At 42.0% G+C, this 18117-nt stretch overlaps 1 protein-coding gene and 1 long non-coding RNA gene across 8 annotated transcripts in view; one reads left to right on the forward strand and one right to left on the reverse strand.

Moving 5' to 3' along the window:
• Positions 1–18117, forward strand: part of MSRB3 (methionine sulfoxide reductase B3) — a 105857-nt gene that overhangs the window by 15832 nt on the left and 71908 nt on the right. Inside the window, exons 1-2 of one of the 6 annotated variants that reach the window (XM_053258464.1) lie at positions 1210–1342; positions 3336–3462. The exons of 1 other annotated variant lie outside the window; for it this stretch is intronic. In XM_053258464.1, the coding sequence (XP_053114439.1) occupies positions 3387–3462 (76 nt within the window). In that variant the 5' untranslated portion in view covers positions 1210–1342; positions 3336–3386. Of the gene's footprint in view, positions 1–1198; positions 1343–3335; positions 3463–11213; positions 11883–18117 lie in introns of those variants that run through there. 4 more of the 6 variants (XM_053258463.1, XM_053258465.1, XR_008309228.1 and 1 more) reach the window with 4 other exon arrangements.
• On the reverse strand, positions 862–17639 carry LOC128328455 (uncharacterized). 2 transcript variants are annotated; one of them, XR_008309231.1, is made up of 4 exons: positions 17602–17639; positions 11076–11219; positions 7240–7412; positions 862–1266 (listed from the first exon to the last, which is right to left on the reverse strand). It is a non-coding gene; the product is annotated as an uncharacterized LOC128328455 (long non-coding RNA). The 2 variants fall into 2 exon arrangements; XR_008309232.1 differs by lacking the exons at positions 11076–11219; positions 17602–17639 and adding an exon at positions 8660–9872.

Consider the following 18117-nt stretch of genomic DNA (forward strand, 5'->3'; position numbering starts at 1 on the left):
CTAATATAGATAAAGGTATAGAATATATATCTGTTTTTAATGGGGGCTTTTTTTCTTTACCAGTCTACTTTAAAACAGCAACAGGGGACTGGGAGTTTTTATTTTAAGGATGAGGAAACATTAAAAATGGTATTCCTAGCAGTCTGAAATAGTATACAGTGGTCCCTTGACTTACGAAGTACTCGACATCCGAAAATTTCGACTTATGAACGACAAAAAATACCGGATGTCGTTGCCGGTTTAGATGCGGCTTACTCGACCTACGAATTTTTAGATGCGGTTTCCTCGACTTACGAATGTTTCTGGACCTCCGTGGATGCGCTTTTCGACTTACGAAAATTTTGACCTACGAACGTGCGTTCGGAACGGATTATCTTCGTAAGTCGAGGGACCACTGTAGTCCATTCTGCCACCTTATTCGGTCTTGTGTGGCCTAGACTGAAAATGTGTCAGGTCTGCCTTTACTTTTAATTAGCCCTTTGTCACAGAATGTCACTTAATCGGATCAGAGTGCCTGTACTATGGTTCTGCTGTTCCTACCTGAAAAATATAAGCACAGCAGAGAGGACTGAGTTTCCTAAGTCTGAATAAGACCTCAATCCTCTCAGGTACCAACCATCAGTTGTTGCTGCTTCTGCCAAACAGGATTCCAGTCACCTGCAAACCAGAGGGTGTTATGTGGAACTTTTGAGTCTTTGGGCCTTTTCCTGCCTCTCTCTATTACCAAGCGATGGTGACATGATAAACTACCAGTGAAGTCGGAGATGAGGCAATACATATGAAGTTCCAGGCAAATGTGTAGCACTTTATTGAGAAAACTGTTGTTCTAACTCTTCAGTACATATGTACATTGCTGCCAAAGAACAGATGAACCTATTACAGGCGGGAGCATTTTTTTAGGGCAAATAATGTCTGTTTCTTAAAAAGTTGTGTGAAGTAGCTTTAGCAACCCATGCTGCTATTTCTCTCTCTCTCTCCTAATTTTCCTTGCACCTTTTTCCCCACTAGGTGTTAACCACTAGGTGGTGCTCTGCTACTTAGTTAGTAGAAAGAACAGCATTAACCATAAATCATCAAGTAAAAGCATGCTAGAGGCCTCTACTCCTGGGGCACCCAGCTTTTTAATGGTAGAATACATCTTTGTTCTTTGCCTGACCTGAAGAGTGACATCACTGCCTTTCTTCCTGTTGCACTGTAGCTGCTTGACTCACAGACTTTGACACAAGCCAGATGGCTGCGATTGGTAGGCGCACAGGCTGCCTGGTACTGCAGTTGATGAAACAGAATAGGAAGACGTTTTATGATCAGCTGCGGGAGCACAATAAGACTGCAGCTTTGCTAGGTAATTACATTTTCACTGCACACTTTTATTCCTGATGGCGAAGGTTGCTAGGAAAAAATTAAATTTTTATTTGCAGTGCTTGGAATGCATAGACCTTTGATCTTTTATTATTCAGTAGTCTGTTCCAGAGGAATGCTTGCCCTTTTCAAAAAGAGAAAAAGAAGCAAAAAAGCAGTTCTGCAGTCACTTGTGAAAATGACATGTTTGTTTATGTTTAATGGTTCTCTCAGACTGTTCATTGTGGTACTTACCTTTTGTTTCTATTTAGTAACACACATTTTGGTTCTGTAGTTTGAAGTCAAGATTCATGCACACTAATACAAGCACACTTTCTGTTGCATGTACTCCAAAGAGATATAATAATACATGTACTGATGATTATTATGTAGTGTTCTCTGGGGATCAAAAGAGACAATATACAGCTTGTAGATTTTGTATGCCTTTGTGTAACACTCACTCAGTCACTCAAATATAAATATACATCTTATAAGAAAGTCCATGGACGATATATCTTCCCATTGGGGTCTGGATGCATGCAGAGAGTAGGTTTCTGGAGTATTGGCACACTGATTCAGGGCACCCAATGCATGCAAGCTATATGAATAGTGGCTGACATCCTGACTAATGCAGCATGTGTGCTTCTAACATTAGCAAGCAGCACTAGTAGCCCCACACCTGTCTGCACATTTCTGAAGTATGGACGCTCTTGTGCTCTTATGCAAAAGTTCCCTTGATGCTTTGGAACGACCCTTTTAGAACAGAACACTTTGCTAACCCTCAACAACATGTTTCTGCTTTAAAAGAGCACTTCTGGAACATGGAGGAGCTCCAAAAGTGTTTGTGCTCTTGTGCAAGAGTGCCTGCACTACAGAAGTATGGGGACCAGCATGGGGACTATTGCTGCATGTGTGCTTATGTTAGAAGCATGTATGCTGGGTAGTCAGAATTTAGACCGTTACGTCATGTTGATCTTGTTAGGCCAAATGGCCAGGCCATTGGTTTAAGAGGAGAAATGGGTGGCAGATTCCAAATTGGGAATTGTCCAGATTCTTGCACAAACTTCTGTGAAACTTTGTACTCATCTGTCTTGCTTCCTGCAGTTCTGATTTAGCTTTATACTGTGTAACCAGCAGTGCAGGAAGTTGTCACCAGGATGCAGCTTTAGCACAGCAAATATAAGCATTTTTGCGGATTTCATGGGAAGAATGGCCTCTTGAGTGTATGCAATCTATTGGGAACTTCTTGACAAGCATATTAAAAGGAACAGGAATAGCATGAGAGAATGGATATTTTCTTGCCCAACTCATATTTATCTCATTGCGTTCTGTCCGCTAGAAGTTTCTGATGGATTCCAATCTACTATGGCTGCAATACAGACCTTTTTGTAAAGTGTTTGAAGCAATGAGTGATTTATCAGATGGGAAACTGAGTTTCAGCTACTTTCTTATTGATAGAACAATTACAGTTCCCTCTAAGAATTTGCCACACTGCATCTCTTGCTCAGCGCAAGAAAAAAACACTAACAAGTCCAGGGAGCTTAGAGCATATGGGGCTATGTAGGAAGACATTTCTTCCACAACCTTATGTATTAAGATGGAAATACTTTCAACAGTTTAAAGCTGCCAGTTATTTGTGTAATGCTAGATGCCTTAATGGGATCTGAAACATGCATGCAACCCAATTATATTACAATAAGTAAGAGGGCATTTGTCAGTCATCTTTGAATTATTGCTTTTGGTTGAAGCTTCATTGCCTGGTATAGTTGGTGTGTGTTTAACATGTTACAAAATGTCATTTTATTATAGGTTTCATTAGCACAACATAAGACCAATGGCAAGGAAATACTTTAACTAAATTCACACTATCATGAATTCAAAATAGACATGTATTTTTGTTTCAGTAAAAAACAAACATAACTATCAGTTTTGCTGTTAATGTTATCTAACATTTTTGATGCTTTAATTTTTCCCCATCTTTTTTTTCCCTTACTCAGCTCTTGCCCCTGTTCTTTGCCTCTGGTTGTGTTGGTGAGGATATTACAGTGATGTCTGCATTCAACCTACTGCACTTGGTGACAAAGAGCCAGCCAGTGGCCCTGCGAGCTTGTGGGCTTCCCTCAGGTTGAATGGGTGCTGCTTGTTGTGGTCATGCATATGGAAGTCCCTCTTAGTGAAGTGGGTGTCTCTGCTACAGTAAATGATATACGGTGGTTTGCTAAACTTCTAGCTCTCTAAAATTTCAGATGACACTGAAAAGTGTTTAAAGACACATCATACATCACCGCTTGGTTTAAAAAGATTTGGGAAACATTTTTTAGTTGCTTAGCCTTTGTATATGATGCCTTATAAAAATGTTCGATAATACCTTGCAGTCCATAGAGAAATGACAAAATGAATCCTGTAAATAATAGTTGCCTTAAAATATATTCCCTAATACTCTTTTTGAGTGACACTATATTTGAATAAAATGCAATGTGTTTTGTTTTGTTATGGTGGTTCTTAAAAATGCTGAATACAATTTTCAAAGTAATTAAAAAATAGTTATCATATTTAATGTCCCAATCCTGCAAGCTAGGGAGGGAGAATGGGGTGGGGGTGCTTGGAGCTAGTTGGGGAATGTGGAAGCCACGTTGCCTCCTTGCAAACAAGCCCCAGGAGCGCTAGGCACGCTTGTCGAGAGAAGAGACTGAAAACTGTGGCTTCAGAACCGCTTTACTTGTTGAATTGGGGGAGAGGGAGAAGTGGGGAGATAAATGTTTATGCTTGGGTAGACAGCCCACACTCTTTTAAGCCTCCCCCGCATTTGTAAAAAACTGTGTTACCCACAGTAATGTATTTTCTTGGTGTGAAAATACAGTTGTTCTAAGAAGGTTGTCTACTAGAATGATACATAGATCTCTCCCTCCTTTTCCCTGCATCTTTGCCCATTGTCCAGTAGCTGTGTGATCCTTCAAACTGGAGTCATAATTGGGCAAAGCAGTCAACTTTTCAATTGTGCAAATGGGAGAAAAGTCACAGTAGCATCTCTGAAGTCCACAATGTAACACAAAACTGTCAGAGTTGAAGTTTTTGAGTGAAGAAATGAATTGATACTGGGAGGAATGGAGAAGCCAGGGTGAGTCTTTATGGGTCTTTTTGAAGATTTCCACAGAGAGAGAAGTAGAAAGAAACCTTAAGCAGTTCATAGGCAGAATATTTGGGACAAGAGATGCAAGATGTTAAAATAGTGTAGTGTATGGCATAACATTTGTGAGTCAGAGAATATAAGGATGGCATTATTTCAAGTAATAAATTCCCTGTAGATTTGGAAGCCATTCTAAAAATTAAACAAGCAATCAATGAATTATATACTTGAAAATATGTAAATGTTCACATTTAATTAACATTCCAGATGGCATAAATAGACTGCTAAAACAATATCCTAGGTATTCATAACACTGGACATTTTCATTCTTTAACTGTTTTCCATCTGTGACTTCATTGCAAAATGTAGGAAGATAGAAGCATGATGTTTTTTAAAAAGGTTAGAATTGGGTAAAGATGAAGGTGGGTGTCTGTTAGCTAATGGTGGGATAAGAACTGAAATGTGGCTTAGTGATCTCGTACCATCCTGTATAGAACATGCTCATCTACTTTCTCTTGTTTAGATGTAGTTTCTGACCCCTGTTCTGGAGCTCCTCATTATGAGTCAAGTAAAGAGCATGCTTGGAAGACGGGACTGACATCATTGTAGTTTTAACTTCCTGCTGCTTGGAGGCGTGTAGACCCCAGTTCCAGTCCTGTCTTCACTTGGAATGCAGCAGATGGAGAGAGCTTATTCTCGCTTATTAGCATTCAGGCCTGTATTTTTTCCTTCCTTCACCCCAACCCACCCCCTTAGATTGTGCAAGGGTGGGAAAGGAGTGACTTTGTTTTCTTTTACTGACAAACCATCTGATCAAACTACCTTTTTACTTTCATTTCATCTGATTCAGCGTAGCTTTTTGTTTGAGTTCTTAAAATTTCGTTTCCCCCTCTGCTCATGGAAAGAACGCAAGCGGAAGATATCTTGGGGGGTTCCCTTTCCGAAGGCCCCCCCCATTGTTAAAAAGCCAACTTTTTCTCAGCCTGTTTGGGAAAAAATCATTATCCCCTGTCCTTCCTAGTCTCCCTCCCCTTGTGGAGGCAGTGGGAATTCAGGAAGCAAAACGTGAAAAAAGCGGCTTTTTGGTGGCTTTTCTTCACAAAAAGCTGCCAAAAAGACCAAACACATTCAGGCCAAATCCCAGCCATCTAAAAAGAAAAGGTCCCTCACTGCTCCACATTTCAGTGATTGCCTCCTTATTAAAGATCTTTGCAGACGCACAAAATCATGCCAGAAGAGTGGAACGGCTCATAACAACAAAAAGGGGATGGATGGCCAAGGTCTTGCAGGATGTTCCCTGGCATCCAGCAAACCCACCATGCTGGTGATTGGTGTCGAGGGGGAACCGCCTGGTCCACGTTGTCCCCCTGCACCAGACAAAACCATGTACGACCAAGCTTGCCTGGTCCCGATTCCACCTGGCACGAACAAACTAACCCTGCCTTCAAGCACACGAAATCCACCAGAGAATCTCCCTGGCATGCCACAGAATGCTCCACTTGCAGACTCGAATGACAAACAGTAGACACCAGTGAATAACCCCCTAAACCAGGGTTGGGGAACCTTGGCCATCCAGCTGTTTTTGAACTACAACTCCCACCATCCCCAGCCACTGGGGATGATGGGAGTTGTAGTTCAACAACAGCTGGAGGGCCGGGGTTCCCCACCTCTGCCCTAAACCCTGCTCCAGGGCCGGTTGTGACTATCCTGCCTGATGTGGCGGATTGGCTAAGGTTAGTAATGGGGGAGGGTGGCTCAACCCTTTGTAATGCCCTAAATGTGGGACCGGTGGACCCTCTGCATGACCCAAGGGCTCCTGCCCCTCCTAGGAGACTCAAACCACAAAGAAAATGATTGTCTTCTTCCTCCCATGACTCCAGCCCTAGGAGGGAAGCCATTTCTCCATCTGAAAGAAGGCTTTACTTACAGTGAAAATTGGTGGGCAAGGGCAAAAAGAAAAATCAGTATTATTCATCTACTGATTCCTCCACCCCTTCCAAATGTCCCCCCCTACCAGCCAACCCTAACACTCGCGCTTTATTCCCCCCCATCCCTCTCCTCTTTCCTCAACCTTCCCTCCCTGCCAAACCCTGAGAACAGGAGTCTGTCGATCCTGTGTCTGAACCCAAATCTAACCCTGATTCACCCCCGTCTCCAGTCAGTTTGGGCAAAGAGGAAGGTGAACTTTCAGGGGAAGAGATAACCCAGCCTTCCTCATTATCTGCTTGTCTTTTCTCATCTCCTGAATTTGACATTCTGTTGGCCAAAGCTAAAAAAAAGTCATCAGTGATGTCTCCCAAGCTGAATCTACTCAAGAAGCTATTGCTCTAGATCTCAATGTATTCCCCTCTACCGATTCTCCTCCTTCCACTGTACCATTTCCCAGCACCTTTCGTAAAGTCATGCTAGCCGAATGGCAACAACCAGCCTCTAGACCTGTCAGCAGTTACCCCCAAAATACTACTCTCTACCCCAGAATGTAGCTTCCCTCCTTGCAATACCTCGTATTGACCCTCTGGTTGGCCAGATGGTGTCGGGCAATAATGTTTACTGAGGGCCGTGATTAGCTGCGATCTCCAGAGGATAGAAAATGTGACTCCTACCTTTAAAAAGGCACATGAAATATCTGCCAGGGTAATCAAAACAGCCACTATTAATGCTATCTTTGCCTGGGCCTCCATTTTGTGGGCAAAAGAACTCATATCACTAGTACCCCCTGAGGATGTCAAGCTCCACCAAGGCATTAACTAACTAGCCAAAGCAGCAGCACTTACGTCAGACTCTAGCTTGGTCTGCATCCACAGGCTTCTTGATCCTTAGCTGCAGGGGTAGCGGTTCGCAGATCTCTCTGGTTAAAATCATGGCAAGTAGATCCCAAGTCCAAGACAGCATTCACAGCTTCGCCTTTTTCTGGATCAGACCTCTTTGGTTCAGCATTGGAACCCATCTTGGTTGAAACCAAAGATAAAAAGGCCATTACGTTGACACACAGGGACCTATGCAGACCTTTTTGCAACCCAACGCACTCTAGAACCCCTCCTCCATATTTCTGGCCCTTCAGTACCAGGGTTCCTTCCCCACTCAAGGGAATTCAGCCCACCTCACTTCAGAGGCTCCAGGTGGCCCCAATGGTGGCAATGTTTCAAGAGCCAGGCAGATTCCAGAACTTCTGAGAACCTGCCTTCCAACAGGGCAGAAAGCAATGACAGCAATTGGGTCAATACTAAGCCCCAACAGCAGAGGCCATGGATGACCTCACCACTACCTGGCCCCGGGGTCTCCTCTTTGCTCTTCCACTCACAGCCATCATCAAGGAAGCTCATCAAGGAATGAGCACTGAGGGCCCGCCTAATCCTGATGACTCCTCACTGTCCCAGGAAACCATGGTTTTCTGACCTAGTCAGCCTCTCCACATGAATCCTATGGTGCCTTCCAGTACCCACGGAGTACTCTCTCAGGAGCTCATCCTACACCCAGACCCTGGGTGGCTCCAACTCTGCACCTGGATGTTGAACGCAGCAGACTAGCGACCAAACGATATTCGTCCTTGGTCCAAGATACTATCCTAGCGGCCTGCTGGACCTCCACGCAGCGGATATACCAAGCTACATGGGTGGTTTTCTCCAGGTGAGCCCACAGGAAACCGTTAAACCCACTCTCTGTTGGGGTTCTGGAGGTCCTGGATTTTCTGTAAGTGGGTATAGACCTTCACCTTAAACCCAGCATACTTAGATTCCAGACTTCGGCACTAGCCTCCTTCTTAGACATATCAGAAGTGGGACTATCCTCTTTACATCCACACATTTTGCGTTTCCTCAAAGGTGTCACTAACCTCACACTACCTCCTATCCTACATTTCCCCTCTTGAAATGAACAAGGTTCTGAATGCACTGACGCAACCTCCATTTGAGCCTCTGTCTACTATTGACATCAAACTCCTCTCTTACAAGGTCCTGTTCCTGGTAGCTATTACTTAGGATCTCCGAGCTGGGTACTCTATTGGTCTGTAAAGAACTGTGCCTGTTCCAGCCAGAGGCTGTAGTGCTGAGGATGGACCCTACATTCATTCCCAAAGTCAACTCTTCCTTCCACTGCTCCCAAGACATCGTCCTCCCTTGCTTTTGTCCAGCTCCCATCCACACTAAAGAGAAAACTTGGCATACGTGAGATGTGCACAGGGCCCTACGCATATACCTTCGTTGCACAGCAGAATTCCGCAAGTCAGACTCTCTTTTTGTGTCCTTCCGCCCGGCTTCCCTGGGCTGTAAGTGTCCAAAGCCACATAGGGCCTATGGAGAGGGAATGGCACAAATTGGACGTCCGTCGTGCGATCCGTATTTACTTGAGGCGGACTAAATCTTTCAGGGTCTCCGAATCCTTTTTTGTGTCCTTTCGTGCCAGTTCTATGGGTAGGAAGGTCTCTGTCTCCTCCCTGGCACGCTGGATCTGCCAAACTATCCAGCTGGCCTACGCCGCGGCAGGAGAGACTGCGCCTGAGGGTATTACCGCTCACTCCACCCGGAGCGCAGCAGCCTCTGCGGCCTTGTCTACCTTGGCCCCCTTAGCTGATATTTGTAGAGCTGCCACTTGGGCTACCAAAGCAGCTACCTGGTCCTCCATCACACCATTCATTCGCCACTATAAGATAACCACCTACACCCTGCAGGCGGCCTTCAGGCACAGGGTTCCGTAACAGGTCATATAGGTAGATCTTCCTCCCCCAGTTAGTCTGCTTGGGCATGCCCCATAGTGAGAAGCTCCAGCACAGGGGAAAATGAAAATTGGACTTAGCTGTGAAGGGTTCTTTGCCCCTGTGTCTGGAGCTTTTCATGCCCACTCAGATGTACCTGACTTCCCTTCCTTATGACCATTGCTTGCCATTTGGCAAGTACTTTGGAATTTTCCATTTTGGGGGGTAGGGTCACCTCCTTTGGGTCATTAGTGATTAGTTATTTATCCTACTAACCTTTTCTACCACCTTTCCTCCTCTTGAGCTGTATCTGTGAATTTTCTTCCATAAGTTTCTAGGGAGCCCTCTCCTTTTATTTTTCATTGCCATTCCTCACTACACTCCTGGAACTGGGGTCTACATGCCTCCAAGCGGCAGGAAGCTAAAACTACAATGATGTCAGTCCTGTTTTCTGAGCATGCTCTGTACTTAACCCATAATGAGGAGCTTCAAACACAGGGAAAAACAACCCTTCACAGGTAAGACCAATGTTCATTACTTGAGTAATAAGTGCATGTTAATGAGAGATACTAGAATTGGTATTATTCTGCCTGTAAGGTTGGTTTATACAGTCACAATATGGTCTGTGTATAAACAGACTAGGGATGTGCATGAAATTGTTCAGCGCTCCATTCTAGAAGCACTGAACTGGTTCCATGGACTGGCATTCAAGCTGGTTCAGAGGGCGGCGGTGTGTGTGTGTTCTTTAAGTGGCAGGAGAGGCACTGCCTATCTGCCAGCCCCCACCTCGCTGCTTTCCTTCCACCTGCACTCTTGTAAAAAGTTAGCACGCAGGAATGCAATGTCCCTTCCTGTGCCCAGGTCAGCGTCACTGTGGAAGTGGTTGACGCACATGCGATACAAAGGTCATTTCATATTTCTGAGGCGATGTGCAAGGAGGGACACAGCAGTCCTGCGTGTCCTCTTCTTATGAGAGCACAGGCAGGGGAAAAGCACCGGGGCGGGGGCTGGTAGGTAGGCACCGCCTTCCTTCCCCCTTAAAGAAACCCCCACCCCCACCCTCCGGGAGTGCATGGAACCAGTTCCGTGCACATCCCTAATACAGACTTGAGCTGGGCAATTAAAACCACACATGCCCTCTTTTGTTTTGAAGTTTTATATATTTGCATTTTTTAAAAAGAATATGTATTAGCTTTCAGAGGTGTATCTAGCTGCTCCCTGGCCCAGTACTTTCCATAACTCAGTCCTGCTGCATCTATTCCCCCTTCTTTGAACTCTTCCAAATGTTGCCTGTACTCCAGATTACCTGTTTTTCCCTGTTGTAAATATTAGTAGTTATTTATAAGATAATTTTAATAGTTTATATGATCTGGGTTTGTAGCATTATTTAATTGTAAGGAAAGGGATTTATTTAGAAATCATTTCTTTTAAATAATCAATGTGTGATCTACAGGATTTTTGCCTAATAATATGGATCAGAAATTGCTCCAGATTTCCAGTAGATGGCACTAATTATGTATTTTTTGCATAAACTACACAAACATAAGGACTTCGAGATAGAAATCATTCATATGTTGAGAAACTTATAATTTAGCAATTATAAAATCTTGAATGAAAAGAAAAAAACCAATTAGCAACAATATTGTCTACAGAAGACAAACAGTACTTTAAAAACAATTCCTAACCATTTTTGTAACTTCATGGTACTTCTGGGTCCTAATTCCCCCCACCCCTGGAATATTTGGATACATTTAATTTTCTCAAAAAATGAAGTCAATTTGGAAAAAGAAAATGAACTCTCCCGTCACATGACTTTCTACTTTCCAACAAATACTGAATGCAGACCATACGGATAGAGAATTTTCAAATACTGTATTTTCTGGAGCAGAGCACCACATTTATATAGGGGAAAAAACTTACTTTGCTTTGCTGTGAGTTTACATTGTATGAGCTCACTCAACTCTGAAAAATGTACTTTTTTTCTTTAACACTTTGACTACTCTTGTGTTGCTTGCATCACTTTTTGCATGCAGTAGAAAGCTTTCTTTTCCTGCTCTTACAAGCCTAGAAAATTGTAATTAAAATTATACAAGTAATTCTGTTAATGAAATTCTGAAAGACATGGATGCTTTATTTAACATTGAAATGTTTATTTTCCAAATAAATCTTTAGATAAAATATTGTGCAATGTTTAATTGCTAGAATATTTAAATACCATTCACAAAACTTCTTAAAGTTTAGAATGGTAATTACAATACATCTGTATGAAGGTACTGGGCATATCATGTTCATTCTTTGTAAGCATTAATCCTGTATTCTGTTGGCTGATTTTTATTAATGAATGAAAATTAGGTGGTTTATATATGTATAAACATGTTGATTCACAATGATCTTGCTGAACTCTAGGAGTGTTGATATGATTATTATCAATATATATTTTTTGAATTGTTTGTGTTTACTCATTAACATGCACATCATTATACTCATTTTGGCCTCTTTGAACTGGAAAGAGGCTTCAAATTGGGATGTTGCATTTTTATTGAGTGGATATTATTATGTTCAATTATGAAAGAAGAACTGGTTGGTATAATGTTGAGGGCTCCACTCCATACTTTTCTAGTCGCTCTAACAAACCAGAATGTGGAGCTGTTCCAACCCAGGTTTTATTTGGGGCTCAAGTGCTCTCAACACAAGCTAGAACTGGTCTTGCAGCTATGACAAGTTCTGGTAGGCCTCCCTCTAAAGACATTGCTATTCATGTTGTCTCACTAAAGCCATTCTTCACTTTAAATGCTTCTCTGGCTTTCCCTGGTTTTCTAAAGAGTCTTGAAGATGAGGGCATTGGTTTTTATGCGAGCTAAGTAATACAAAGGTCATTTCATTATATATCTATATCTATACACACACACACACACACAAATATATTTTATTTTATTTATATAATGACTTTCAGTGGAGATTATTGGGATAGCTGACAAGATGTAGTAAAATAGTCCAAAGCAGCCCTGCCTTTGTCTCATTGACTTTACATAACTGTATAGTATTTCCTAGATTATATTATAATACATATCTTTTTTAGGTAGAGGGGTGTGGTTGTGTGTGTGTGTGTGTGTGTGTGTGAGAGAGAGAGAGAGAGAGAGAGAGAGAGGTTTCTGTTAATATTTTTTGGCAATCCAGAGCCCTGTGTAAATTCCTGTATTTATAGATCATTTAAGTGAGTTCCTTTGGCACTTTAATTGAGAGGGCAGCAGAGTATGTGAATTCAATTTCATAGAGCTGCCCCTGCCATTGTAATATATGGTGGAGCTCAGTTTATTAGAGCTTATCTGTGCCCAAAGAAATCATTGGATTATTATTTATATAGTATATGTACTATTTAAAGTTCTCAAAGTGGTTTACATAGTAAATAAAATGAACAGATGGTCCCTGTCCTAAAGGGGCTCATAGTCTCAAAAGAGGCATAAGGGAGACACCAACAAACAGCCAGTAGAGAGATGCTGTTATCCTGCTGTTGAATATAAGAGAACCACCATTTTGAAATGTGTCTCTTTACCCAGTTAGCATGGAATTGGTAGCTGCAAAAGGCACTGAGATTCACACGATAGCTATTGGGGAACCTCCAAAACATTCAGTTACATTCCTTTGCCCAAATCCACCTCCATTATCCTTCACTTTACTGGATCTCCCCTGACACTTGTATGTTCTTTTCCTCTCTTCTCCCACCCATACACCCATTAATAATTCTGATATGTCCAGTATTGTGTTTAGAATAAAGACTGGCAGTCTAAGACATTTGCAGAAATCTTATGTGATGCAGATGGAGCAAATACTTATAATGAGCTGGTGGAATTGTGAGCTCAGGACCACATTTGTCTAGTGGGCTGTATGTTGTCCATCTCCAAAGAAACGTAGTTGGCAGTAGAAAGTTTGTGTGATAGAACTGTTTGCTAGAAACCAAGGGAAAGCTAGAAAATTGCACTAGATCTTGATAGTCTTCTCAGGAAAGACTGGCTGTGAGTCTGAAAGATCTCTCTGGCAGCAGAGTAAAGGAGGAGTCAAAGTGGCAGGTAATATAGTGCGCTCTCTCTCTGTGAGTGAGTGAGTGAGTGAGAGAGAAAATGCCCATTCCTGTGCACAGGACCCTTTATGATAAGTGCCGTCCTAGGCCTTCCAAATAATTTTTGGAGTTTTACAGAGGTAAATTTGTTGAAATGTCACTATATCTAAATCTTGACAGATCTTTCAAGAGATGAGAGTGTATAAGCTACAACTGTCAGGAGATTAAGTAGTCCTAGAGTAACTCTTGAGTAATACTACTGAGTAAATTAATCTGGACATTGTACAGTGTCAGGCAGTCCAGCCCACAGCCTAGTTTAGCTGAAGTGTTCTGATTTACGCTTAGTCACACTGAGGCTGTTGTAAAAATGTCTTTGTTGGATAATACCAAAGCCCAACAATTCTGTTTCCAGCAGCAATCAGAGATATGGAACTTTACTGCCTCTGAACTTTGTGATGTAATTTAACTATTAGAGTTCACGGATATTGTTCTTTGCTATTATTTTGCTTCACAGGATTGTGAATTGAGCTATGAAGTACTTGCATTAAACATTTTGTGGCAGATGGAGAATTAGCTATTTTTCATTCTGCCGTAGAGAAAGCTGCCTTAGCAATAGCCTTTGAGAAAGCTAATTCATGCTAGAGATAGCAAGTATGAATTGCCCCCTTTGCTAAGCAGCGTCTGCCCTGCTTTGCATTTGAATGGGAGACTACATGTGAGCACTGCAAGATATTCTTCTTGGGGGATGGGGCTGCTCTGGGAAGAGCACCTTGCATGCAGAAAGTTCCAATTTCCCTCCCCGGCATCTCTAAGATAGGGCTGAGAGAAACTCCTGACTGTAACCTTGGAGAAGCCGCTGCCAGTCTGTGAAGACAATACTGAGCTAGATGGACCAGTGGTCTGATTCTGTATATGGCCGCTTCCTATGTTCCTAAAGCTATGTGTAACTGAATACTCTTAGTAATAGAAGCTGATCCAGTAAAAGGTACCTCTTTACCTATTTTGGCATTTGGCATGCAGGACTCTGCCTATGTGAAGTTTATTCTAGAATCAGGAAAGATGTTAAGCTCCTTTCTAGGAAAGGGTGAACTTCAGCTTTCTAAGTTTTAAAATAAAAATTCACATCAGGTCAGCACTTTCACCTCTTTTTAAAAGAAAAAAAAAGTCTGATGTTAAATAGACAGGCTCATTTTTAAAGTCTAGGATTTCCTCTGTGTGCACATTTTTAATATGTAACACAAAAATAAGTGCTCTAGTTGACCTGCTTTCCCAGTTTATGGAGATTTAAAAAAATATTTGAGGCTTTTAGAAAAATGTTGTGTGAACCTTATTATAAACCCCTGGTGACAGGATTGGCAGAAGGAAGAAAATGCCCGGTCTGATTGACAGGTTCCCACTGGAGTGAGATTAGACTACTGTTTGTTGATTTCCTGGGTGAACTGGCCTTAGACAAAATCCTTTATGCAGTTTGTCAGTTATTGAACTGGTAACCCGTTATTTCAGGTATAAATAAAAAGACCATACAAAACATAAAATGTATGTATGCATGTATGTGTATGTATAATTGAATGTCTGTCTGCCTGTTCCCATATTGTCACACCCTTTGAGTTATTGGGACCAAACTTTGTAAAGTGACTTCCTAGGACCCTATGAGTAATGTAGGGTACCTGGGAACCCCAACAACCACCTCAAACAGACAGATGTACAATGGGTATATCCACAAAGTGCACAAAACCTATGGATGCAATAACAAAGAGAAACTCGCACCATAAGCCCGAGCAATGCCGGGTACAATGGAATACAAAGCACATGTGAAAACAAAAGGCAAAAGTGTGTGTGTCGGGAACGGGGGTCTGAACCCCAAAACACACACTTGCAAGTTTTTTAGCTGCAGCGTATCAGCCATGTTACAGTAGTCAAAACAATTTGCCATATAGATCCTGCCCCAAATCAATAGCCCTTCAAGTGATTGAGCCTCCCCAAATTATTTTCCCACCACACACCTCCTTTGCTTCCCCCAAGAAAGGGAAAAAAAAAAAAACCCAGCTTCCTTATCTAAGTCAGTGGTGCAGCCAGTCCAGCTCCTTACCCCTCTTCAGTCTCCTGCCTGCATTAATGCTGTATCTGGGAGCAATTAGAGGAGGCTAGCTGGGCTTGTAGACATGGGAAAACAATGGCATGGTTGTTTGAAACAGGGCAGCTGGTCGGTTGGCAGCTATCGATCCAAAAGTGAACCATCCTCCTTCACAATCAGTGGTTCCCCAAATCCTGGGAATCTGCTTGACACTCAAAAGGAACTCATAGGGCAAGTCAGAGAGCGAATCCTATGAAACATTATTTGCAAGTACAGGTAATTAATGTATCTCTCCTCTTGTGGGGAAATATAACTTGAGAGGGGCAAGTGAGATGAAAAATGGCCTTTAGGGGAAAGGATTAATTGGCCTCCTACCCTCCCTTCACTCTTGATTGCAGATTACTGTGGCTGCTTTTCATTTAAACAAATGAAAGAAAAGGTGGATGTGTCTGTCTTATTGAGGCAAAGGGTCTGTTTAGGATGTGAAGGCCTCTGCTTGTGAGTTGAATTCATGCTTGTCCTAGTTAGTGAAAGCTAATTTGGAGAGGCTGGATTCTTTACAGCTTGGAAGGGAGAGTGTTTGTGCAGTCCCAGACCTGCAAACCTGAATGGTCTAAATCTATAATCCTACCCGGTGTGTGTGTGTGTTTTCATGGGCAGCTGCTATATCTTTCTCCCATCTTTCCTTCCTGTAGAAGGTCACTGGGTGAGCCATGGCCCTCCGGCTCCAGCTCCAGACCATCTCCACTTTCTAGACCTGTACCAGTATGACTTGGTCAGAGAACAGTATTGAGACTGACTCTGATTTTTTCTTGGTGGCTGTCATTGGTTAGGAACTGGATGTGGGCAAACTAACTGAAATTAAATCCAGACAGATGTTGGAGATGGAATCAGCAGAGAGCTGGTTTTTGTCATATATGGGGAATTATTTTGGAGGAAGATCCTATATGCAATATCCAAAATAATTCAGCATTTTATACCTCTGGATCCACTAATAGTATTGCTGTTGATGAGCTATGTTGATGACCAAGCTAAATCCAATAAGAGAAAAAGTTTGCAACCTGTTGATGGCTGCAAAGATTTGGTGGCAAGAACTGGAGACTTCTCCTTCACTTAGCGAATGCCAGATGAAAATGTAGGAGTTGCAGAAGTGTCGGAGTTAATATAATATGTACATCTGAGAGACAGTAGACACAAAACAAACATTGGCTCCCATTCATAAAATTTATTTATTTATTTATTATTTTATTATTATAACTTTTATACCGCCCTTCCAAAAGGCTCAGGGCGGTTTACATTAAAACACCATTAAAATCAGTTAATAATTAAAACAAAAATTATAAAGCATAAAAATAACAATTAACAATTAAAAACATCGTAAAACAACAATTAAATAATCAGAATAATTTAAAAACAAGTTTTTAAAAGCTGAGAAAGCCTGGTTGAAGAGATGTGTTTTCAGGTGTTTTTTGAAAATTGCCAGAGATGGGGAGGATCTCAGCAGGGAGCGCATTCCACAATCTTGGGGCAGCGACTGAGAGGGCCCGTCTCTGTGTAGCCACCAAACGAGTTGGTGGCAACTGGAGACGGACCTCCTCAAGTGACCTCAGTGGGCGGTGGGGCTCATAGTGAAGAAGACGCTCTCTTAAATACCCAAGGCCTAAGCTGTTTAGGGCTTTATAAGTTATAACTAGCACTTTGTATTTTGCCCAGAAACCTATTGGCAGCCAGTGTAACTCCAAAGGAGTAATGTGGTCTCTCAGATTTATGAGAGATATTTATTACTTTATTTAACACCTTTGTATATCGCCCCAAACTTGCTTTTGTTGGGTGGTTTACAACAAAACAATACAAATTTAAACAAAATTTAAAATGTGAAAAACATTAAAATTTAGAATTTAACACAATGTTAAACTATTTAAAACTGTAAATCTTATATTTATTTTATAAAGCAGACACCAATAAATACAATACCTTTCCCCTAGTTGTTTAATGGATTTTCTTGGTAATGGATCTGTTTTATAGTATGCTGTTTTGTAGTATATATAGTAAGCATTCTGATAGTATGCTTTTAAATTATTTTTAATATGCCATATGTAAGATTGTTATGTTACACATTTTTGTATTTAATGTCTTTAAAATACAGGACTACCTCAGTATTCACGGAGGTTCTATTCTCCGCAGTTACCATGGATACGGAAACTGAGAATACTGAGTTACTAAGTCTATGGGATCACGGGGGTTAGGTTTCCGGAGGTCCGAAGAATTGTGTTTAAAAAGGAGAAAAATGTTCAGTGTGAAATAAAGTGCCCTACCATGATCCGTGGTCCTCCAGTGATCCAGCAATGTCTCCCCAAACTCAAACTCTGCCTTTCCCCCTCAGAAAACAGGTGTTGTTTTTTTTAAACGAGCCAGAAAATGGCCCCGTTTGACACAGTGGTGGCCAGAAACGACCTCTGAGGTCATTCCTGGCCATCTCCAAATGGCAGATGCGTGAATTTAACCCCCTTACAAAACCACTGGCCATGGTTTCCTTCTGGATTACCTTCCTGAGGTGGGATTGAGGGACACTGTTTTGCTGTAGCTCCAGGCCTGCCTTGAGAGTCAGTGCCAGAAGATGATGCTGGAAAACTAAACCCAAGCCTTAGCCATTGGCTTACATGATGCCATTGAGTTTCATCTTATCCACTATGCATTCTAACACCTCCATGACCCCACTGGAAGAGGTCAGCCAGAGGTCTAGACTGAAATGTCACCAGTACTCTGACACACAGTTCTGCTTCTCATTTCCATTTTCTGTCTTAAATCAGTATTTGGAGCCAGTTTTGGCC

The sequence above is a fragment of the Hemicordylus capensis genome, chromosome 5 (genome assembly GCF_027244095.1).
Source record: "Hemicordylus capensis ecotype Gifberg chromosome 5, rHemCap1.1.pri, whole genome shotgun sequence".
In the NCBI taxonomy this organism is placed as follows: Eukaryota; Metazoa; Chordata; class Lepidosauria; order Squamata; family Cordylidae; genus Hemicordylus; species Hemicordylus capensis.